This window comes from Sus scrofa, chromosome X (genome assembly GCF_054392235.1).
Source record: "Sus scrofa isolate SSC_HxYL_T2T_F1_AM1 chromosome X, Sscrofa_HxYL_maternal_Yorkshire_Landrace_v2.0, whole genome shotgun sequence".
NCBI classification, from domain to species: Eukaryota; Metazoa; Chordata; class Mammalia; order Artiodactyla; family Suidae; genus Sus; species Sus scrofa.
Genome location: NC_139401.1, coordinates 108,930,929 through 108,955,919, shown reverse-complemented (window position 1 = coordinate 108,955,919; position 24,991 = coordinate 108,930,929). Strand labels below are relative to the sequence as shown.

General features: G+C 38.6%; 1 protein-coding gene across 5 annotated transcripts in view; it reads left to right on the top strand.

The window, feature by feature from the left end:
- The window catches only part of CUL4B (cullin 4B), a 61,705-nt gene extending 42,051 nt beyond the window's left edge, over window positions 1–19,654 (top strand). For 3 of the 5 annotated variants that reach the window (XM_085008283.1, XM_085008285.1, XM_085008286.1), the window contains 11 exons: window positions 743–861; window positions 1,466–1,658; window positions 4,677–4,781; window positions 5,414–5,524; window positions 5,984–6,075; window positions 7,441–7,548; window positions 8,566–8,679; window positions 9,374–9,479; window positions 10,481–10,653; window positions 13,024–13,176; window positions 17,313–19,654. In XM_085008283.1, coding sequence (XP_084864409.1) covers window positions 743–861; window positions 1,466–1,658; window positions 4,677–4,781; window positions 5,414–5,524; window positions 5,984–6,075; window positions 7,441–7,548; window positions 8,566–8,679; window positions 9,374–9,479; window positions 10,481–10,653; window positions 13,024–13,176; window positions 17,313–17,408 — 1,370 coding nt within the window. In that variant the 3' untranslated portion in view covers window positions 17,409–19,654. The remainder of the gene's footprint in view (window positions 1–742; window positions 862–1,465; window positions 1,659–4,676; window positions 4,782–5,413; window positions 5,525–5,983; window positions 6,076–7,440; window positions 7,549–8,565; window positions 8,680–9,373; window positions 9,480–10,480; window positions 10,654–13,023; window positions 13,177–17,312) is intronic. The other 2 variants (XM_085008284.1, XM_085008287.1) reach the window with 1 other exon arrangement.
- The last annotated feature ends 5,337 nt before the right edge of the window (window positions 19,655–24,991 follow it).

Sequence of the window (24,991 nt, the reverse complement as noted above, 5' to 3'; positions counted from 1 at the left end):
AGCTACTGGCCTACACCACAGGCAGCACAGCAACACCAGATCTGAGCTGAGTCTACAACCTACACCCCAGCTCACGGCAATGCCGAATCCTTAACCCACTGAGCGAGGCCAGGGATCGAACCTGCAACCTCATGGTTCCTAGTCGGATTCGTTTCCGCTGTGCCATGACGGGAACTCCCAGAACCAAGCATTTCTATTACTCCTAAGTTATCTATGAGGATGTCCTGAATTTTGACAGTGCCACAAATAGGCCAAAGTCTTACCTTTCTTTCCAGTCATCTTTTCTTTTGTGTAAAATATTTTAGAATTTTAATGCAGTTACGCTATTCATTCTGAAAATCAAATGCATTAGAACTTCATTTAAACTTTGCCTATTGGTACATGGGTTTCAATATACCACAGGCCATATCTAATACTCTAAAATATACCTATGTACACTGATGTATATATGGCTGTTACAAATTTGATATGAAGTATATATATTTATGTAAATCAGTTTTTATAAGTTGGTTTATACATGTGATCTGCCATACTAAATAGTATAAACTGCTATATTATTATTTTTATTTTTATGTAAAGTTTTCTATATTTAGTTTTCATTTGGAAAGGTGACTGTCTCTTTGAGTTTAATTCAGAGCACATATCCATATTAAAATCTAGTATCACAGTAATAATTTAACTTAATTTTCATTACAATATCTGATGTTTTCACTTTTTTAATAACAAATACTTCAAAATTCAGGTTTAAATAATCTCCTTGATGAAAACCGAATTCAAGATTTATCTCTCCTATATCAACTCTTCAGTAGAGTTCGAGGAGGCGTTCAGGTTCTCTTGCAACAGTGGATTGAATACATTAAGGTATTAACAATTAACCTGGTTTTTTTTTTTTTTCCTCTCATGGCTTATCATTTATATATCCAGAGTGCATATCAGCTAGCATTTAGTACTCGTGAGATCCAATTTTTTTTAAGTAATGAGAATTTTGAGAGCAGTCAACCTGAGAATGATAGCTGTGTGGAAAATTAGCAATAAAACAGTTACCTTCTTGATGTCTGATGTGATTTCTAGCTCTGATACTCAGAGCAGTGAATGTGGAGAAAGAAATAGGACCTTTTTTCTATCCAAATTTCTTCCCTTTTTTCAATCTTACACTGAAGGCAGATTGCTATTTTCTAAAAATTCAAAGCTCACTTCTTTAAAAGTAGGGAAAAGACCCTAGACACTTCTATAATAATACCCCATTATGATACTGTATACCCAGTGATCATTCATTATTTTGTGATTATAGATGAATGGTATTTTTTCACTATTTTTTTCTTTCCTTGACTTCAAAACTAGCTTTATTTTATTTTAAGTTTTTTGAGATTTTAAAGTATGTGTACCTACTTAAAATATGATTTTTGGATTATTTTCATTGTAGATAATTCAATTCTGGTAAAAAGTGGTTATTTCTGTTTTTTAGGCATTTGGTAGCACTATTGTAATTAATCCTGAAAAGGATAAAACCATGGTTCAAGAATTACTGGATTTTAAAGATAAGGTTGACCATATAATTGATATCTGTTTTCTGAAGAATGAAAAATTTATCAACGCCATGAAAGAAGCATTTGAAACATTTATTAACAAAAGACCAAACAAACCTGCTGAACTTATAGGTATTTTTCCAATTCCTTTCCCCAATTATTTAATGTTCTTCTTTTACTCATAAAATTTGAGTTAATCTGAAATTTTGACAAGGTTGTAGTAAATTAACACCTCATTTATTTGGAGTTACTTAGGTGATGATTTCTTTTTTTTTTATAATTATTTTTAGTTTCCCACTGTACAGCAAGGGGGTCAGGTTATCCTTACATGTATACATTACAATTACATTTTTTCCCCCACCCTTTCTTCTGTTGCAACATGAGTATCTAGACAAAGTTCTCAATGCTATTCAGCAGGATCTCCTTGTAAATCTATTCTAAGTTGTGTCTGATAAGCCCAAGCTCCCGATCCCTCCCACTCCCTCCCCCTCCCATCAGGCAGCCACAAGTCTCTTCTCCAAGTCCATGATTTTCTTTTCTGAGGAGATGTTCATTTGTGCTGGATATTAGATTCCAGTTATAAGTGATATCATATGGTATTTGTCTTTGTCTTTCTGGCTCATTTCACTCAGGATGAGATTCTCTAGTTCCATCCATGTTGCTGCAGATGGCATTATGTCATTCTTTTTTATGGCTGAGTAGTATTCCATTGTGTATATATACCACCTCTTCCGAATCCAATCATCTGTCGATGGACATTTGGGTTGTTTCCATGTCCTGGCTATTGTGAATAGTGCTGCAATGAACATGCGGGTGCACGTGTCTCTTTTAAGTAGAGTTTTGTCCGGATAGATGCCCAAGAGTGGGATTGCGGGGTCACATGGAAGTTCTATGTATAGATTTCTAAGGTATCTCCAAACTGTTCTCCATAGTGGCTGTACCAGTTTACATTCCCACCAAGAGTGCAGGAGGGTTCCCTTTTCTCCACAGCCCCTCCAGCACTTGTTATTTGTGGATTTATTACTGATGGCCATTCTGACTGGGGTGAGGTGATATCTCATGGTAGTTTTGATTTGCATTTCTCTTATAATCAGCAATGGTGAGCATTTTTTCATGTGTTTGTTGGCCATCTGTATATCTTCTTTGGAGAAATGTCTATTCAGGTCTTTTGCCCATTTTTCCATTGATTGATTGGTTTTTTTGCTGTTGAGTTGTATACGTTGCTTATATATTCTAGAGATAAGCCCTTGTCCATTGCATCATTTGAAACTATATTCTCCCATTCTGTAAGTTGTCTTTTTGTTTTCTTTTGGGTTTCCTTTGCTGTGCAAAAGCTTTTCAGTTTGATGAGGTCCCATGGGTTTATTTTTGCTCTAATGTCTATTGCTTTGGGAGACCGACCTGAGAAAATATTCATGATGTTGATGTCAGAGAGTGTTTTGCCTATGTTTTCTTCTAGGAGTTGGATGGTGTCCTGTCGTATATTTAAGTCTTTCAGCCATTTTGAGTTTATTTTTGTGCATGGTGTGAGGGTGTGTTCTAGTTTCATTGCTTTGCATGCAGCTGTCCAGGTTTCCCAGCAATGCTTGCTGAATAGACTTTCTTTTTCCCATTTTATGTTCTTGCCTCCCTTGTCAAAGCTTAATTGACCATAGGTGTCAGGGTTTATTTCCGGGTTCTCTATTCTGTTCCATTGGTCTGTCTGTCTGTTTTGGTACCAGTACCACACTGTCTTGATGACTGTGGCTTTGTAGTATTTCTTGAAGTCTGGGAGAGTTATGCCTCCTGCTTGGTTTTTGTTTCTCAGGATTGCTTTGGTGATTCTGGGTCTTTTGTGGTTCCATATAAATGTTTGGATTGTTTGTTCTACTTAGGTGGTGATTTCTAAGACTCTAGATGCAAGGAATAAGTCCTTCAAGCTAAAGAGTACCTCAAAGCCCACATGTCAAACATGATGGTCTTTCTTTGGGACCCTATTTACTTTTATAATAAGTTTTATAGCTGTTTTACAAGCCTGCAGCAATTTAGAGGTGGAGGCAGCTTGCTGTTTCTAGAGGCCTAAACATAGGGCTATAGGAATTAGCACAAAATTTGTGCTGCAGGAAATAGCAAAAATTATAGTTGCTAATGAGAAAGGAATAATGTCTAGGATGAAAACAAACCTAATAATCTGGGCCCATTTAGAGAAAAGGGTATGGTATACTGCAGTGCTTCTCAGTTTTTCTTAACTGGGTACCCCTTAATGTCAATGGGAGAGGTACTCGAGAAGGTTCTTTGCCAAAAGGGTAAAATTTTGTTGGTCTGCCACTTAAAATTTGCAAATTTTGCTTCCTACTCTGTAATGTATCTGGTTTGTTTTAATAGAATACTGGTGTTTATAAGGAGTTCCTACTGTGGTGCACTGTGATTATAGATGAATGGTATAGATGAATGGTATCAGACTGGGTTTTTTATCACTATTTTTTTCTTTTCTTGACTTCAAAACAGCTTTATTTTAATTTTTTTGAGATTTTAAAGTTTGTGTACCTATGTAAAATATGATTTTGGGATTATTTTCATTGTAGATAATTTAATTCTGATAAAAAGTGGGTTAAGAATCTGACTGCAGCAGCTTGGGTTGCTGCAGAGGTGTGGGTTCGATCCCCGGCCTGGCGCAGTGAGTTATGAGATCCAGCGTTGCCATAGCTGCAGTTCAGATTTACTCCCTGGCCCAGGAACTTCCATGTGCTGTGGGTGTGGCTTTAGAAAAAAAAAAAAGAAATAGAAAAAAGTGGTGTTTAAGATTGCCGACCATCAGTATAAAATGGATACTCAAGAAGATGAGCCATGTCTTTCAGGAGCTTTGACAGCCCCAGCACAGAGCATCCCTGCCGGATACCCATTCCCCATTCTAGTAAGCATCAGTATGGTGGAAAGTACATTAGATCTGGAGCCAGAAGATTTGGGTTTGAGTTGACCCTCTGGTATTTATTAGCTCTATGAAATTAAACAAGTCACTTGATCTTGAATTTGGAGACTTTTTAAAAATGCATGTATACCTGTGAAGTGTTGAAAAACTCAGTATATCATACTCCTATTTAGGAATATATAGTGACCAGTACTTCATGGATGCTCATGATCACTAAACAATAAACTTTCTCCCCATTTTAGCTAAGTATGTAGATTCAAAGCTTCGTGCAGGAAACAAAGAAGCTACAGATGAAGAACTTGAGAAAATGTTGGATAAGATTATGATTATATTTAGATTTATCTATGGTATGTATTTTTGTTTTAGTATTTTTCTTTTAAAACAAAACACTCAACAGAGAAACTAGAGAGTATAATCAACCTGGAAGGTATATTTATTTGGGGGTTAGATATTTAAAATTCTATAATATTTCTTGCATTTAATTTATTGGGATACTCAAGGAATATTACTTAATTGCCTTGTGCTTTGACTTTTCTACTATAAAGAACCTTGAGGAGTTCCCTAGTGCCTTAGCAGGTTAAGGAATCGGCATTGTCACTGCTTTAGCTCAGGTCGCTCCTGTGGTTTGGGTTCAGTGCCTGGCCTGGGAACTTCCACATGTGTCTGTTGGGGGTGGGGGAAAAAAACCTTGAATTTTGCTACTCGTTTTAATCTCTAGAGTACTGATTCTAAAGCTAATAGTCGACTAAAGCTTTTCTAAAGAAAAGTTGATTCAGTCTTCATTCTTTACAGCAAAGAGCTTTTGAAATGTCTGGCACAAAAATCTACCTGTAATGTTTCTTGTATTTAGCAGACGTGGGTAAATGTATAAATTTAAATAACTTGGAGAAATGGTGTTATTAAGCACTCTGAAGCAATTTTCTCAGAACCTTTTGTTGAAATATTTACTATGAGAGTTGTGTTTTATTATTTAACATAGGCAAGGATGTTTTTGAGGCCTTCTATAAGAAAGATTTAGCCAAGCGCCTTTTAGTTGGAAAGAGTGCATCTGTAGATGCTGAAAAATCAATGCTGTCCAAACTTAAGCATGGTATGTTTGTCATTCTTTCTGTTCCTTTTCTTCTTTGATGTCTGAGGGGAAATGTTAAGCTTAATTTTTATTCTTTTAGTCAGTTGTCTCTTTTGTCAATCATTGTATGTTTGTATGATGAAAACATAAAGTGAGTAAGCTTATGAGGTTTCCAACCTATTTACACAAACAGAGCTGTTGTGATTTTTTAAAAAAATAAAGCATTGATCTTATTTTTAGCATTTGTATAAAAATTTCCCATTTATCTTATGCCTAAATAGTAGATAAGGTTACTACAGGATTAAAGATTTGATTCTGAATTAGTGGGGCATACACTTTGGGGTAAGGACTTCTTTATTCTTAGGAGTAGTTACAGGTCATATTTCATGCTAAAGTGAATTTTATATTTCATGTTTTTTATTCTAAATTCTTTGTTTTTACCACTTTAAAATACTGTAAATATACAAACATCTTTAATAGAATGTGGAGCTGCTTTCACCAGCAAACTTGAAGGAATGTTTAAAGACATGGAACTTTCTAAAGACATCATGATTCAATTCAAACAGGTAAAAGTGAGTTAAACTCTTAGTTAATTCCTTGAACTTAAAATGTATTTAGTTATCTCCTTGCTGTGGTTTGTACTGAAGAGGATCAATAGAAACATGTATTTGCTGTAAATACTTCATAGCAACCTAGATGATATTCACAGTAGAGGAAAAAAACACCAATGAGGAGTTCCCGTCGTGGCGCAGTGGTTTTCAAATCCAGCTAGGAACCATGAGGTTGCGGGTTCGATCCCTGGCCTTGCTCAGTGGGTTAAGGATCCGGTGTTGCTGTGAGCTGTGGTGTGGGTTGCAGACGCAGCTCAGATCCTGCATTGCTGTGGCTCTGGCGTAGGCCGGTGGCTATGGCTCCCATTGGACCCCTAGCCTGGGAATCTCCATATGCCGTGGGAGCGGCCCTAGAAAAGGCAAAAAAAAAAAAAAAAAAAAAAAACCACCAATGAAATGTATTTGACCCACTTCAAATTTATTCTCAATACACACCTAAGATAACATAGAAATAAAATGTATTGAGCAGAAACCAGAGCAAGAAAAGCTATAGCTAGTGAAAAACAGGGCTTCCAGCGTCTCATCACTATTGGTGAGTTCAAGCTGGTGATAGGGTTCAAGCTGGTGATAGGGTGGTTTTGTAAGGCCTTAGAGGACATTGGGAATGAAAAGCCAGATCCATGGTTTTTGCAGATGTTGTTAGAAAGTGGTTTTGAAATATTTAAGAGCATAAGTAATAGTGATAGCAAATTGGATTTTCCACTCCTGGGGTTTTGATAATGACGTATTTACCACTGTATTCCAGTGGCGGGAAATGAGAGAGTGGAGGACTCAAGTGAAAGGTCACGGTCGGTAGGATCATGGGTCCTCTAATAGCTATAGAATAGGGTTTATCTGCTTTGCCCTTTCCTCTTCCTTTACCACTTCAGGTCATCCCTGCAGCAGGTAGTTGAGCAAGTAAAAAACTGGAGAATTGGGCTGGCTGGTAGGGTGAGGAGTGTGGAGTGCTTCCAGGTGTTCCAAGCCACATACAGGTCTCCAAAGGTGAAGACTATAGGTGGTATGGGATTTTTTTTCTCCATTCTTTTCTCCATACCACCATAGCCCAGTCATCTGTAAGAAATCATTTAAGTTGTTAATGCCTCTAACAGAGTCACGTGATCCTTGTGTACCATTGTAGCAAAATGTTACCCAGTGCGCTTTGCTTGTGCATTTAATATAGGCTTTATTTATAGTTCTTTTAATAGTTACTTTTTATATCAAAAGGTGGTCAGTATTCACATGTAATTTTGTAATAGAGAACTTCTTAAATGGTCATTATTATGGCATGAAATGTATATACTTTTATTTTTTAAGATCTCAGTATGCTTGTTGATCTTATTGTAGTATATGCAGAACCAGAACGTACCTGGGAATATTGAATTAACTGTGAATATCCTAACAATGGGTTATTGGCCAACATATGTGCCTATGGAAGTCCATTTACCACCAGAGGTAAGAGTTGCTGTTAAGGATTTAATAAGCATATTTTTATTTATATTACTCATACTTTTATCATTAGAGCATAGCTAAAGATGCCAAGTTTCTGGGTTCAAGGCCAGTTTCCTTGACTCTTCTTTCAGTTTCTCAGGTTTTTTCCATAACTGCCCAGCTCTCAAAAATTCTTGCCCAAGAGTTCCCATCCTGGCTCAGTAGTAGCAAATCCTACTAGTATCCATGAGGACGTGGGCTCAGTCCCTGGCATCATCCAGTGGGTTGGGGATCCAGCATTGCCGTGAGCTATAGTATACATCGCAGACGTGGCTCGGATCCTGTATTGCTGTGGCTGTGGTGTAGTCCAGCAGCTGTAGCTCCGATTAAACCCCTAGCCTGGGAATTTCCATATGCCTCAGGTGTGGCCCTAAAAAGACCAAAAAAAAAAAAAAAAAGAAAAGAATTCTTGCCCATATATCACCCAAGGAGTTGGATTGCTGAGTGATGGGTACTTGAGTAAATCCATCCTAATTCCTGGGGAAATGTCTTAACCCAGGGCTGAAGCTTAGAAAAGGAGTTAAGGCTAAAGAGATAGATACTGAAAGTCCTCCATGGAGATGATTATGGAAGTCTAGGGAGCAGATCGACTCATTAATAGAACTTTGGAAACGGCTCACATTTGTCAGGTGGTAGGAAGAGGTACCTACCTGTAAAGGAAACCAATGAAGAAGCAATAGTGTGATAAAGGAACCAGCATGGTGCAGAGGCACAAAAGACATTGGAGGTGAATATTTCAAAAGAGGGGATGATATAATTTTGCAGATAGATCAGAGAGTCTAAAGACTGATTAATGTCATTCAATGTGGTAGTTGTTACCTTACATGAAAGTGATCAGTGGACTTGCTAGGTATAGTCTTAAAAACTCAGAAATTTGTTTAAAAAAAAAACTTCCAGAAATTTGTACACATGAGATAAAGAGTGGTGAATGTGATTGTTGGATACAGAGCTGAAGTAAAGTTTTTATTTTATTTATTGTAGATGGTAAAACTTCAGGAGATTTTCAAGACATTTTACCTAGGTAAACATAGTGGCAGGAAACTTCAGTGGCAATCAACCCTAGGACATTGTGTGCTAAAGGCAGAATTTAAGGAGGTAAGTGGATGTTCCCCAAACATAGTTTCACCTTCATCTTTGATATTAAGGTGAACCCTCTTAACTTATAGGCTTAAGGCTTATTTTTATAAATTGATCATAAATATCTACATGACATAGTGATAGCTTGTCATGGCTTTGTATATGAGAATGTGGTCTTTGCCACACTCGATTTGGCCCTGCTGCAAAACCAAAACCAATAACCCTTTTCCCCCACGTCCTTTTCCACACCCGTGGATGCAAAATTCATGCTACCACTTCCTGACAGGAAACTTCTCTTCTTGTTGCTGGGAGCTAGAGAGTAGAGTAGGCGTTAAGGGGAACAGTTCTCATATCTAATTTCAAAAAATTCCTGCAGCTTTTCATGACTAATCTCACTCAAGTCAAAAAATGTATTGAAATAGTGATTTTTTTTTTTTTTGCTGCTCATGGTAAATATCTGTAATGGCACATAAGTCTGAGTTATTAATTTTCATAAACTTTGTTATTCTGTTTTAATTACAAGGTCACCCAATCCTCCTGTTTTAGATAGGACCATACCAAAACCCTACATTGAACATACTGGCTCTTTTCTGGATAATATTAATCTGTGTTTCTCAATCAACTAATTGAAAAATGCTTTTCCTGTAAGAGATTAGTTATGTGATTAATTTTTTTTTTTTTAGTGATGGCTAAACTCTTGTTTCTCCAACAGGGTAAAAAAGAACTCCAGGTCTCTCTTTTTCAAACACTGGTGCTGCTAATGTTTAATGAGGGAGAGGAGTTCAGTTTAGAAGAGATCAAGCAGGCTACTGGAATAGGTTTGTATTGAATCATCTTATTAGCAAGCATTATTCAGCGTCCACTATTTTCACCCACTTGCTTAAGAGCTCTGAGGGACTATAAAGGAATAATCCCTATGCTTAGTACCCATAATATAACCATGGGGAAGGGGGAGATGACACTTGAAATAATTTCACAACCAATAAGTACCAATCTATGGTGCTGATGCAGTATGTTAGGAGTTTAGTGAAATGAGGTAACTGTGGACTATTACTAATTAGGAAGGAAGTGAGACTTGACCTAGGCTTTCAGATTTCAGTTAGGAAGAAGGCATATGTTACAAAGGCATAGAATAGTGAGATACAAAGTTAGGAAGGATATGGTGAGCCAGCATACATTGTAGGATCTCAAGTGTGTGCCATGATGGAAGTGACTTATTTGGGCAGCTTGCCTAGAATCAATAGAGAGTAGGACAGCTTGGAGGATAAAGAGATTCCAGTCCAGAAGCTAGTGAGATAATTCAGTCATAATGTGATAAAGGGCTTTGACTAGAATGAGACCAATGAGAAGAGAGAAGGGCATCTTTAAGGAAGCAACTACTAGGTAGTGGAGGATGAAAGAAAGGGAAGAGTTAAAAGATGATTCCAGGGTTTCTCACCAGAATAGGTTGGTAGCTTCATGACCAACAATTGGAAAGAAAACAGTTTTATGGGGAAGAGGATGAATAAAATGTTGGAAATACTGGAGTTGATGATAGTAAAATAGCCAGGTAGAGGTACCCTTTAAATGAGGGACTAGGAAAAAGTGGGACGTCATTTCTGAAGATGCAGTGGTTACCCACATGGAATGATAATTGAAGCCTTTAGAGGTCAATCAGAAAAAGGCCATTGGATAGAACAAAGAGAAAGTTGTTCATGACCTTGGGGGAAAAGGAAACAGTTTTAATAAAGGGATGGGGTAGAAGCTAGATTGAGGTTGAATATGGTTGTTCATGTTGATGACCTAGTAACAAATAACTGAGCCACTCTTTCTTCTTCAGAGGATGGAGAGTTAAGGAGAACACTGCAGTCATTGGCCTGTGGCAAAGCTAGAGTTCTGGCAAAAAATCCAAAGGGTAAAGATATCGAAGATGGTGACAAGTTCATTTGTAATGATGATTTCAAGCACAAACTTTTCAGGATAAAGATCAATCAAATTCAGATGAAAGAAACGGTATTTCTTTTGCATTCTCCTCATCCTAATGTACTGGAATTATATGTGTTCATAATAAGGACTTGTAAAGAAGAGTTTACCCTAGAAGACTACCACTGACGTTAACATTATTTGTGCTTATATCTAGCTCACTGTATTTCAGTTTTTGATTTTGCAGGTTTTGGGGTAGGGAGGTATACATAGTTGGGCCTCATACTCAACATAATTTTATATCCTGCTCTTTGGTTGTTTAACATTAAATCTTTAGAATTTTTTTTTCTTTTTTCTTTTTTTTTGGGGGGGGTACCCTCACCCCTAACATATGGAAGTTCCAAGGCTAGGGGTTGCATCAGAGCTACAGTTGCCAACCTACACCACAGGCACAGCAACGTGGGCCCGAGTCGTGTCTGTGACCTATACCACCACAGCTCACGGCAACTCCAGATCCCTACCCCAATGAGCGAGGCCAAGGATTGAACCCATATCCTCATGGATACTAGTTGGGTTCTTAATCTGCTGAGCCACAATAGGAATTCCCTAAATCCTTGGAATTTTTCCATGCCATTAAACATCTTTTAAAATGGCACACGGCCCTTGCCAGCACTAAAGATTATGTTTTCTTTTTTCAATCTTTTGCCAACTTGCTTGGTGAAAAATTGGAATGATATAGTTAGTATTTCTTTGATTAACAGTGAATATTTTGTTTTTTGTCATTTGAATTTGTAAGATACTTTTATTAAAGAAACCAACAACTGCAGCATTTTCTTGAAACCAGTTGGTTTCAATTCCGACAATGTTTAATGCAATTCTTGAGAAAAAGTTTTGGAGTTCCCATCATGGCGCAGCGGAAACAAATCCGACTATGAACCGTGAGGTTGTGGGTTCGATCCCTGGCCTCGCTCAGTGGGTTAAGGATCCAATGTTGCTGTGAGCTGTGGTGTGGGTCGCAGATATGGCTTGGATGCTGAGTTGCTGTGGCTGTGGTGTAGGCTAGCAGCTGCAGCTCCGATTCGACCCCTAGCCTGGGAACCTCCATATGCCGCAGGTGCAGCCCTAAAAAAAGAAGACCAAAAAAAAAGAAAGTTTTAACGTGAGACAGAGGTCAGTATCACAAACAAGTTCCTGTCTTGTTCATGTTCACATCAAAGGTGTGATACTCCCTTAGATAACTATGTCCTTTCAAAAGAAGTGTGTTGTATCAGAAAGAAACTGACTACAAAAAAGCCCAAATTATTCTTTCAATTTAGGTGCTAAAGCATTAAAATTGGTTAACTGGGGTTCCCGTCATGGCTCTGTGGAAATGAATCTGACTAGCATCCATGAGGACGCAGGTTTGATCCCTGGCCTTGCTCAGTGGATTAAGGATCTGGCATTACCATGAGGTGTGGTGTAGGTCACAGATGCGGCTCGGATCCTGAGTTGCTGTGGCTGTGGTGGAGGCTGGCAGTTGCAGCACCGATTCGACCCCTAGCCTGGGAACTTAGATATGCCGCAAGTGTGGCCCTAAAAACCAAAAAAAAAAAAAAAAAGGTTAACTGATTTCTTCTTTTTTTTTTTTTTTCTCTTTTGTCCTTTTAGGGCTGTACCAGTGGCATATGGAGGTTCCCAGGCTAGGGGTCTACAGCTGCCAGCCTCCAGAGCCACAGCAATGCCTACACCACAGCTCACGTCAACGCCAGATCCTGAACCCACTGAGCGAGGCCAGGGATCGAACCCGCAACCTCATGGTTCCTAGTCAGATTCGTTTCCACTGTGCCACAACGGGAACTCCAATTTCTGAACACGTAAATTTCTAACTGCCCTTCAGATTTATAGGTTAAAAAAAATTTTTTTTAATTTTAGAGTTTGACTCTGAAAGTTCCCTTATAATAGCACTGGTTAAGGATCCAGTGTAGCTACAGCTGTGGCACAGGCCACAGCCACAGCATGAATTTGATCCCTAGCCCAGGAACTTCCATGTGCCTTGGGTATAGCTGGATAGTATCATACCCTGAGTCAGGTGTCAGAGTCAGTCACTTTTACAGGTAAGCGAATGTCATATAGAAATCTGGTCAGTAACTTCTTCTGACATATTTAAATTTTTGAGAATAGCTTAGAAGAAAATGATAAATTCTACATCAGCTGTTTATTTCTAGGAAAGCAACTCAAAGATAAGGTCTTTTTCTATTAACTAATATTGGCATTACTTCATTGGTACAGGGCAATATAATTAGGACAGAAAAGAGTTGTTTGTAGGGTTTTTTCCTCTCTTTGTCTGTATTTATAAGGTTTCTTTTGATAATTCAGCATATTTAAAGCATTAACTGTGTTATGTCCCTAAAATGTACAATTTGTATAGGTAATCAAGTTTCACTTCAAGTACAGTTTCTAAGTTTAAAACTTTTTTGTTAGGTTGAGGAACAAGCAAGCACTACAGAAAGAGTATTTCAAGACAGACAGTATCAAATTGATGCTGCAATTGTTCGAATTATGAAGATGAGAAAGACACTTAGCCACAATCTCCTTGTTTCAGAAGTGTACAACCAGTTGAAATTTCCAGTAAAGGTAGGTATTTCTCTGTTTTCTTACTGAGCTGCTTATATATAAAAATTACATTGAGGAGTTCCCATCGTGGCGCAGTGGTTAACGAATCCGACTAGGAACCACGAGATTGCGGGTTCGATCCCTGCCCTTGCTCAGTGGGTTAACGATCCGGCATTGCCGTGAGCTGTGGCGTAGGTCACAGACGTGGCTCGGATCCCGTGTTACTGTGGCTCTGGCGTAGGCCGGTGGCTATAGCTCCGATTGGACCCCTAGCCTGGGAACCTCCATATGCCATGGGAGTGGCCCAAGAAATGGCAAAAAGACAAAAAAAAAATTACATTGAGCTTGCTATGTATAACAATTAGATTTTTCAGGAGTTCCCTGGTAGCTCAGTGGATTAAGGATCTGGTGTTGTCACTGTAGCAGCTCAGGTTGCTGCTATAGCACGGGTTCAGTCCCTGACCCAGGAACTTCCACATGCCTAGGGATCAGCCAAAAAAATTAGATTTTTTAGAAATGAATCTTACAAACATAGAAGAAAACCTAAAGACCATTTGAACAGACAATTTTCATTTCTCATTCATGCTCATATATGATTCAGAAGAATCCTTTATTGGCATATGGGGGCACCTGTGACAAAAGGGGGAAAACAATTTATAAAAGTTCTTGTACCTGAAAGTTTAGTTGCTGAGTATAATTTTCAAATTCATTGACTTAATTTTTTTTGAGGTTCTTTGTTATTTTTGCTATCTTTTTTCTTCTTAAAATACCTTGCTGTTTGACAGATTTTTGGGGTTTTTTGTTTTGGGTTTTTTTTTTTTTTCTTTTTGCCATTTCTTGGGCCGCTTCCTCGGCATATGGAGGTTCCCAGGCTAGGGGTCGAATTGGAGCTGTAGCTACCGGCCTCCACCACAGCCACAGCAACTCGGGATCCAAGCCGCATCTGCAACCTACACCACAGCTCACAGCAGTGCCGGATCCTTAACCCACTGAGCAAGGCCAGGGATCAAACCCGAAACCTCATGGTTCCTAGTTGGATTCGTTAACCACTGAGCCTCGACGGGAATGCCTGTTTTAGGTTTTTTTTAATGGCCACACTTGTGACATACACAAGTTCCTGGGCCAGGGATTGAATCTGAGCCCACTGTACCAGGCCAGGGATCAAACCCAAGCTTCCACAGCAACCTGAGCTGCAGTCAGATTCTTTTTTTTTTTTTTTTGTCTTTTTGTCTTTTGTTGTTGTTGTTGTTGCTATTTCTTGGGCCGCTCCCGCGGCATGTGGAGGTTCCCAGGCTAGGCGTCCAATCGGAGCTGTAGCCGCTGGCCTACGCCAGAGCCACAGCAACGCGGGATCCGAGCCGCGTCTGCAACCTACACCACAGCTCACGGCAACGCCGGATCGCTAACCCACTGAGCAAGGGCAGGGACTGAACCTGCAACCTCATGGTTCCTAGTCGGATTTGTTAACCACTGCGCCATGACGGGAACTCCCCTGCAGTCAGATTCTTAACCCACTGTGCCTGCCACAGCAGGAACTCCAGATTTAGTTATTTTAATTAAGTCAAGTCTTCTTTATAAGTGTCCATTAAAAACTATACAAATAGGAGTTCCCGTCCTGTTGTGGTGCAGCAGAAACAATCCAACTGGGAACCATGAGGTTTTGGGTTCAATCCCTGGCCTTGCTCAGTGGATTAAGGATCTGGCATTGCCGTGAGTCATGGTGTAGGTCGCAGACGTGGCTCGAATCTGGTGTTGCTGTGGCTGTGGCGTAGGCCAGCAGCTACAGCTCTGATTATACCCCTAGCCTGGGAACCTCCATATGCCACAGGAGCGGCCCTAGAAAAGCCAAAAAGACTAAAACAAAACAAAACAAAACAAAAACCATACAAATACCAGTCATCACTAGGCGTCTTTTTAAAAGCTTAGGCAATAGTTCTGGTAAACTGAAATTAGTCATCACATAGACATACTCCAATATAATGCCCAGTAATAAAGTTCCTTAGACAGTGTGGTGTTGTACTGGACTGTATCTCATGTTTTAGGAGATTCCCAAAGTCTTATGATAATAACCACTTGGTAGAGTTTGGATAGACTCCTGACTATTAGGGTTCTCATGAGCTTTGGGACTAGGTAAGTCATTTCATCTTTTTTAGCTTGTTTCCCCTTTTGTAAAATGGAGAAGATAGTAGTACTTAACATTGTAGGATTATTGTGAAGCTTAAATAAGATAATATATGTAAAAAACTTTACACTGGGCTTGGCATGTAAGTGCTCATTAACTGTTAATGCTAATAAGGTAGGCTTTCTCTCTTCACCAAATCTAATACTGCCTCCTCATTACCACACTTTGACCCTCAGGCTCTGCTTAACAATCATTTTACCTTCAGTCAGAGAGATCACTAATGCTAGTTAGGGAAATTTAGAGGATCACTGTAATAAACATTGTACCGATTTTTCTAGTTCTTTTACCATAATTAAGGGAGTGTTACTTTGATTTTCAAACCTTGGAATTCAGACTTTTTTTTGCACCTGCAGCATATGGAGGTTCCCAGGCTAGGGGTCAAATAGAATCTGTAGCTGCTGGTCTATGCCACAGCCACAGCCACGTCAGATCCGAACTGTGTCTACAACCTACACCACAGCTCATGGCAACGCCGGATACTTAACCCACTGAACAAGGCCAGGGATCAAACCTGCATCCTCATGGATGCTAGTTGGATTCATATCCCCTGAGCCATGACGGGAACTCCAGAATTCAAACTTCTGATAAAATTATGGCTGTAATTTTGGCTGCTGCATTAAACTACTTTCCCTCTTGACCTTTCTCGATCAAGTGGCCAATTTACACAATATGAAAAACTGTCAGCAAGCAAGATTATATTCTTTTTATAGGCTAGATACAAAATACAGTGGAATTTTGTTACCCAAGAGCTAAGAATGCAATCATGTGAACAAACTATTAGCTTTTTCAATGATTTTTCAACAAGTAGGATTCAAAACTTCAAATCATTTACTACAGGTAACAGTTAAATCTTAAATTAAACCTGAATGTGAAGATCTGAATTATGAATGATACTTCACTTATCAAACTATTTGTTGTAGCATTCTTTTTTTTTTCTTTTTTCTTTTTATGGATAGACCTATGGCATGTGGAAGTTCCCAGGCTAGGGGTCAAATCAGATCTGTAGCTGCCAGCCTATACCACAGCAATGGCAACATAGGATCCAAGCTGCATCTATGACCTACACCTCCGCTCGAAGCAACTCTGGATCCTTAACCTACTGAGCAAGGCCAGGGATCAAACCCACATCCCATGAATACTGGTTGGGTTCTTAACCCTATGAGCCACAACGGTAAATCCTACATTTCTTTCATTTTTGGCCATGTCTATGGCATGTGGAAGTTCCCAGTTCAGGGATCAAACCTGCACCACCGCAGTGACCCAAACTGTTGCAATGACAACACCAGATCCTTAACCCACTGAGCCACAAGGGAACTTCCCACAGTACATTTGTTTTTTAATTTATAAAAATGCAACCTGAGAACCAGTTTTTGTCCAAATTTAGGGTTTACTGAGGAGTTCCTATTGTGGTTCCGCAGGTTACAGACCCAACTAGTATCCATGAGGATGCCAGTTTGATCCCTGGCCTTGCTCAGTGGGTTAAAGATCCAGCTTTGCCGTGAGCTGTGGTATAGGTTGCAGACATGGCTCAGATCTGGCATTGCTGTGGCTGTGGTGTATAGGCTGGCAGCTGCAGCTTTGATTTGACCTCTGGCCTAGGAACTTCCATATGCCACAGGTGCGGCCCTAAAAAAGAGAAAAAAAAATTAAGGAGATTTGGGAGTTCCCATGTGGCTCAGCAGATTGAGGACCCAACATAGTGTCCATGAAGATATGGGTTCAGTCCTTGGTCACACTCAGTGGGTTAAGGATCTGTCACTGCCATAAGCTGCTGCATGGGTTACAGATGAACCTTGGATCCAGTGTTACTGAGGCTGTGGCATAGGCCTGCAGCTTCTCCCATTCACTTCCTAGCTGGCGAGATTAAATACACAAATCAGTGAGCCAAAACTGTTCTTTTTTTAATGGGGTGTTGATAAATGAGCTTGAGCCAGTGATTATGAGCTCTGTACTGAAAATTTGCCTTTTCTTATAGCCTGCTGATCTTAAGAAGAGAATAGAATCCTTAATTGACCGGGACTACATGGAAAGAGATAAAGAAAACCCAAACCAGTACAATTATATTGCATAAAATGGCCTTGAAGCATTTGGTGTCACATGCAGTAGCCAGTGGATAAACTAACCTGTTATTATTTGACTTCTTTTATACTACCAATGACCAAATGAAGCAGTGTAATGGAAATAGTTGAGTGACTTTTCAGTGGTTAACATGCCCATTTAAAGAGTAATACTTACCTTTAAGAAGAATGTTGTTGAACTCTTTGCATGTTATTTAGTATGATGTGCAGGAAATTCTTAAGAAAGTACCTGGTCTTCATGATTCCTGTTTGGAACTGGGGAAGAGGTCCCTATGGCTATTAAAAAAGGAGGAGGGGGGGTTCTTGTACACCATTAATTATGAAGCAAACGGTTTATTTGCTTAAAATGTCATTTAAAGATACTTAAACTGCATGCAAACTTTATTTACTGTACAGAGTTCTGGATGTATTTATCAAATAGAAAAACCACCCTGGACTTGGTTGTTCACCTGTTTTGTGATTTCCCTTGAAGAGAAAAATAAGTTGTCATCGCTGTTGGTATTTTACTAAGTAATGTTCTGTTACACTGAAAGGGATGTTTTTTAAAAAGTTTATTTGGAAACAAATTTTCAAGTAGAGGGACAGTTGCTTACATAATCTCTTGTAAATACACATCCTAAAATGTTACAGTTATGACTATGGGATGTGTGTATATGGCTCAGCCCTGAGTTTACTGTGCTGATTAACAGGTACTTATAAAAATAGCTGAAATGGAAAATTGCTGATCAGTTGTACTAGAAGAACATGGTAGGAAAGAAAAATCAAACTCTTCATATTAAAAATGAATACAATATGAACATCATAAAAGAGACCAAAACCCACATGTTTATAACTTTTTACAAGAGCAAAAATTCATAAACTAGTTTTCAACTTCCTTTAGACTTTAACGTTGCTTGGAGAGTTTTGTCTTTAACTTGGACCAATTGTAGATTGTTGCAGGCATCCTGGGATTTAGCATTCCTATTTTCTCTACCAAAGTTTTTTTTAAAAGCACCCCAGCTCTCCATTTTGTTGGCATATAAGCCTTTTCCTATCATCCTTATTTTAATTTCCCAGACCCCTAGATAGAACTAGATCCTCCCTCATCTCCCCTATACACTCCCTAGTTGGGAATTTCAAATTCTGTATTATGCTGATCATATTCCTTTCAAAATTGCTTGAAGAGTTCTCTCATAGCCACTGGACACCTACTTTTAAGGGGGAATGTCCTAGGATTGTTCATACATAGAAAATAGCAAGAGTATTGTTTTTCAAATCGATAATGTGAGTAAAAGGCTTCTCTTTGCCATCAGTGGTTTTTTTGTTTTTGTGTTTTGTTTTGGGAGGGTTTTGTTTTTGCTTCCTTGTTTGTTTTTCCTTGAAGCTTTGAAGGGAATTGATCTTGGAGGAGAAGCAAATTTTTTTCAATATTTTTTTAATCAGAACTACTTTAATGCTTTTTGCAACAGTGTATATCCTTGACTATTTGAGCCTTTAAGAATACCTAGGTCAAAACCCTCTAGTGAGGAGACTTTTGGCTCTTGTGTTTGCTACTGATTGTCTTCTTGAGTTCTCAAAGACCAATGACCAGCTATTATTTTTTAAAAGTTGCCTGTTTTCTTTGTAATTGCATCAACTTGCACACTGTTGTCTAACAATATGTGGTATTTAGAATGCCTTCCTAATTATTTTTGAACGGCCGTTGCCTGTATCTTTTTAGTTCTTCCCTGGTTTCCTTACGTGAGCTCATCTGACAAGGAAATGCAACTCTTTTGTTTGTCCTCTCCATACTAGACCATCTATGTCAGTGTTCTAACTCATCCCTGATGGTCTCTGAGATACATAGACTATTCCACCAGACTCCATGGTTACTCTTAAGGAATTTTTAGGTAAAATTGGTCCTATTAGGAGACTCTTGGTATCGTCTTTGTTATCTTGAAAGCTGGTCCCTTCCCTGAGGCTCTTAATTTTTTGAAAACTTGATACTATTTCAGCTGAAAAAATTGGCAAGACTAAAACACAACTTGAGGGGAGCTGTTTAAGAAATTAAAAAGTAATCACAAACAACATTGGGTAATTGTGACTTTCAGTTCTGTATCAGTTGAATTTTTGTGCTCTTTTCCCTGTGTACGTGGTGGTTCTATTTTTCTCCAATAAAACTTTTATTTAAAAAAAGTTCTGGAAAAGATCTTTAAAATTAAAATATTGTAAGAAAGTTATAAAGCCAGAGAACTTAAAATCTAATGATTTCTTTAATGAATTCGCAGTTGTCGATTTTGTTATTTTTTAAATTTCTTTTTAATTTTTGTGATGGTTTAATTATATGCTATAGGAGTGTGGAGAGGAGAGTATGGTAAAGGGTGATTCACAGGAATCTTCAAGGTGAGTATTTATTCTTAAATGTCATATTTTAGAAATATTATGCACAAGTATGAACATTGTTTCATCTAAATCCTCAAAGTCAAATAGTTTCATAAAGTCAGTATGAAACTAGTCTAGATTTAAGTTGAAGGGGGAATAAAAGACTAAATGAGTACTCTTGTTTTTGTTATGACACTTGATCTGCCTTTTCTGTTAATGTGAGTTCTGGGCCATGTACGCTCAAGTAAGATGTTCCTCCTGAACCTTATCAAACCGGAAATCAGTAAGCTTTTTTTTTTTTTTTTTTTTTTTTTTTTGCTTTTTAGAGCCACACCCATGGCATGTGGAAGTTCCCAGGCTAGGAGTCTAATCGGAGCTACAGCTGCCGGCCTACACCAGAGCCACAGCAATGCAGGATCCAAGCTGCATCTGCAACCTACACCGCAGCTCACGGCAATGCCGGATCCTTGACCCACTGAGCAAGGCCAGGGATTGAACCCGAAACATCACGGTTCCTCCTCGGATTTGTTTCTGCTGCTCCACGATGGGAACTCCTTTTTTTGGTCTTTTTGTCTTTTCTAGGGCCGCACCCTCGGCATATGAAGGTTCCCAGGCTAGGAGTCGAATCAGCGCTGTGGCTGCCAGCCTACGCCATAGCCACAGCAACGCTGGATCCTTAACCCACTGAGCAAGGCCAGGAATCGAACCCACAACCTCATGGTTCCTAGTTGGATTTGTTAACCACTGAGCCACGACAGGAAATCCTCAGTAAGCTTTTTTTAACCCATTTCCTGAGTCTGCTGAATGGTCTTAACTTAATGTCTAGCAATATGCTTGAAATTCTTATCCTAGTACATATGTGTACAGTTTAGGAAATAAGTTTGTTCTATTTAGACATCTCTGTCTCAAGGTTTTCACAAAACTTTTGTTTCTTTTTTGTTCTTAGGGCCAGGCCTATGGCATATGGAAGTTTCCAGGGTAGGCATCCAATCGGAACTACAGCTGCCAGCCACAGCCACAGCAACATCACATCTGACTTGCGTCTGCAACCTACGCTACAGCTCACAGCAATGCAGGATCCGAGGCCAGGGATGGAACCTGCATCCTCTTGATACTAGTCAGGTTTGTAACCCCACTGAGTCACAATAGGAACTCCCAAAAGTTTGTTTTTTTAATCTTTGGATCCATAAATCTTTATACATTAACGTTTTTTGTTTTTATGACCAAAAACTCCGTTTAGCAGTGTGAGTGGCGGGAGTGTTGTAAACATTCTTATCTGCATAGAATTGCCAAAACAAATCATTCATTAGAAAAAAGCAGTCCTAATGAGAATTTGCATAGTTATGTTTTATATTTCTTTCAGTAATATATTGTACTTTTTACTATAAGTCTTGAATCGCTGGTTTAAATATATTATGTGTTTTGTTCTTTTAGATGGTATTATAAATTGTTTTCTTGTTTTACTACTTTACTTTTCAGATGATTGTTCAGTGTTAGTGTATACAGTTTTTGCGTGTGGATCTTGTACCTTGCAACTTTGCTGAATTTATTAGCTCCGATAAATTTTTATGGATTTTAAGGATTTTCAATATATAGCATTTTTTGGGTTTACAAATAGAGATGGTTTCACTTCTCCTTTTCAATTTGGGTATGTTTATTTCTTTTTCTTGCCTAATTTTTCTGGCTGGAGCTTCCAGTACAGTATTGAATATAAGTGGCTAAAGCACGCAGCTTTGTTTTGTTCCTCATCTTAGGGGGGAAGCTTTCAGTCTTTCACCATTAAGTATGTTAGCTGTGGGTGTTTCATCAAATGCCTTTTATCATGTCGAGGTAGTTCCCTTCATAGTTTTCTGAGTGTTTCTGTCATTAAAGAATGTTGCCTTTTGTAAAATGCTTTTTATGCATCAATTGAGATAACCCTGTGGGTTTTTTTCCTTCATAAGTTGGGGTAATTACATTGATTGATTTTCGTATGTTTAACTACCCTTGTGTTTCTGACATAAGTCTCCTTGGTTGTGGTGTATAAGCTTTTAGTGTGCCATTGGATTTGGTTAGTTAGTATTTTATTGAGGATTTAGCATCTATATTCATAAGGGATATTGATCTGTAGTATTTTTTTTTGTAGTATCTTTTTTTGGCTTTTGGTATCAGGGTAATGTTGGCCTCATAAAATGAGTTGTGAAGTGTTTCCTCCTCTTCTAGTTTTAGACGACTTACAGAAGGATTGGTGTTTATTCTTTTTTTTTTCTCATTTTTAGGGCCAGACCTGCAGCACATGGAAGCTCCTGGGCCAGGGGTAGAATCAGAACTGCAGCTGCTGGCCTACACCACAGCTGCAGCAATGCAGGATTCGAGCCTCATCTGCATCCTACACCACAGCTCACAGCAGTGCCGGATCCTTAACCCACTGTGAGGCCAGGGATCAAACCCATATCCTCATGGGTACAAGTTGGATTCTTAACCTTCTGAGCCACAATAGGAACTCCTGTTCTTTAAATATTTAATAGAATTCACCAAGGAAGCTATCTGGTCCTAGACTTTTTTTTATGAGGAATTTTTTTTATTGTTGGTTCAATCTCTTTACTTAGAGGTTTTTTTTTTTCAGATTTTCTATTTTTTCTTGAGTTATTTTTAATAATTTGTTTCTAGGGATTTGTTAATTTCATCTTGGTTATCTAATTTGTTGGGGTACAATTTGCTCATAGAGTTCTCTTATAATCTTTTTGTTTCTGTAATGTTAGTAATGTCCTACTTTCATTTCTGATTTTAGTAATTTGAGGCTTCTCTTTCTTGGTCTAGCTAAAGACTTGTCAATTTTGTTACTTTTAAGAGAACAAACTTTTTTTTCTTTCTCAGCCACATTTGGCAGCATATGGAAATTCTCCGGCCAGGTATCAAATCCGAGCCACAAATGCAGCAATGCTAGATCCCTTTTTTTTTTTTTTTTTTTTTTTTTTTTTGTCCTTTGTCTTTTTAGGGCCGCATCTGTGACATATGAAGGTTCCCAGGCTAGGGGTCTAATTGGAGCTGTTGGTGCCGGCCTACGCCAGAGCCACAGCAACTCCAAGCCGCGTCTGTGACCTACACCACAGCTCATGGCAATACTGGATCCTCAACCCACTGAGCAAGATCAGGGATCAAACCCACAACCTCGTGGTTCTTAGTCGGATTCATTTCCACTGCTCTATGATGGGAATTCCCAATGCTGGATCCTTAACCCACTGTGCTGGGCTGGGGAGCGAACCCGGGCTGCCTCAGGGACAATGGCAGATCACTAACCCACTGTGCTACAGTGGGAACTTCAAGAACCAACTTTTCTGTGTGTGATTATGTGTGCTTTTTTTTTTTGGCCACGCTCACAGCATATGGAAGTTCCCAGGCTAGGGATCGAATCAGAGCTACAGCTGCTAGCCTGTACCACAGCCACAGCAACACCAGATCAGAGCTGCGTCTGCAACCTACACCACAGTTCAAGGCAATGCCAGATCCTTAACCCACTGAGCAAGGCCAAGGGTCGAACCTACATCCTCATGGATACTAGTCGGGCTTATTACTGCTGAGCCACAACGGGAACTTCCACAAGAACCAACTTTTTGAATTTGTTGTTTTCTCTTGTTATTCTGTTCTCTATTTCATTTATTTCCACTCTAATCTCTCTCACTGTATGGGTTTAATTTGCTCCTTTTCTAGTTCTTTAATATGTAAAGTTAGCTTATTGATTTGAAACCATTCTTTTTTAGTATAGGCATTTATAATAAATTCCCCTTGAGGCACTGCTTTCATTGCATCCCATAAGTTTTGGTATTTTGTTTTAGTTTTCATTCATCTCAAAGTATTTTCTAATCTCCATTGTGACATCTTCTTTTTCCCATTGTATAAGAGAGTGTTTATTTCCCACATATTGTGAAATTTTCAATATTCCTTCTGTTACTGATTTCTAATTTAATCCCATTGTGGTCAGAGAAGATACTGTTTATGATTTTAGTCTTTTTTAGGTTTATTAAGACTTGTTTTATAGCCTTATGTATGATTTATCCTAGGGAGTGTTTCCATATGGACTTGAGAAGAATGTGTATTCTGCTGTTTTGCATATTCTATATATGTTTGCTAAGACAAGTAGGCTTACAGTGTTCACTTAGTCTTTCTCCTTATTGATTTTTTGCCTTGTTCTATCCATTATTGAAAAGTGGGGTATTAAAGTCTCCAACTGTTATTGTACAACTGTCTATTTCTCCCTTCTGTCAATTTTTGCTTCATTTATTTTGGGACTCTGGTTAGGTATGTATATGTATGTGACTGTCATCCTCTTAATTAATTGACCCTTAATACATATTATTCTTTGTCCAGTGCTTTTTTCTATTGACATCATCATGTGATTTTTATCCTTCCTCTTGGTAATGTGATATATATCACATTGATAGATTTGTGAATGTTGATCCTTCCTTGTGTACCTGGAATAAATCCACCTTGATCATGGTGTATTGGATTTGTTGGAATGTTAATATTTTGCTCAGGGTTTTTTCATCTATATTCATCAAAGATACTGGCCTATAATTTTCTTTTTTGTAGTGTCTTTGCCTGCTTTTTGTATCAGGGTAATGGTAGCTTCATAGAATAAATTTGGAAGTGTTCTGTCCTCTTCAGTTTTTTGGAATAGTTTGAGAAGACTAGATATTAGAACTTCTTTATATGTGAAGCCATCTGGTCCTGGATGTTTTTTTTTTTTTTTGCTGGGAATTGTTTTTACTACAAATTCAGTTTCACTACTTGTAATCAGTCTGTTCAAATTGTTTCTTGTTTCAGTCATGGCAGTTTGTATGTTTCTAGAACTTGTTCCATTTATTCTAGCTTGTCCAGTCTGTTAACTTGTAACTGTTCCTACTGTTCTCTGATAATTTTTGGTTTATCTGTTGTGTCGATTGTTATTTTTCATCTTTCTTATTTTATTTGAGGTCTCTTTTTCTTGATGAACCTGGCTAAAAGTTTATTAATTTTGTTTATCTTCTCAAAAAAAAAAACGAGGTCTTGGAGTTCTTATGTGGTGCATCAGGTTAAGGATCTGGTGTTGTCACTGCTGCAGCTCAGGTTGCTGCTGCCGCGTGGGTTTGATCCCTGGCCTGTGAACTTCTGCATGTCATGGGCATGGCCAAAAAAAAAAAAGACTTTTTTTTTTTTTTTGGTCTTTTTAGGGCTGCAACCATGGTATATGGAGGTTCCCAGCCTAGGGGTCCAATCG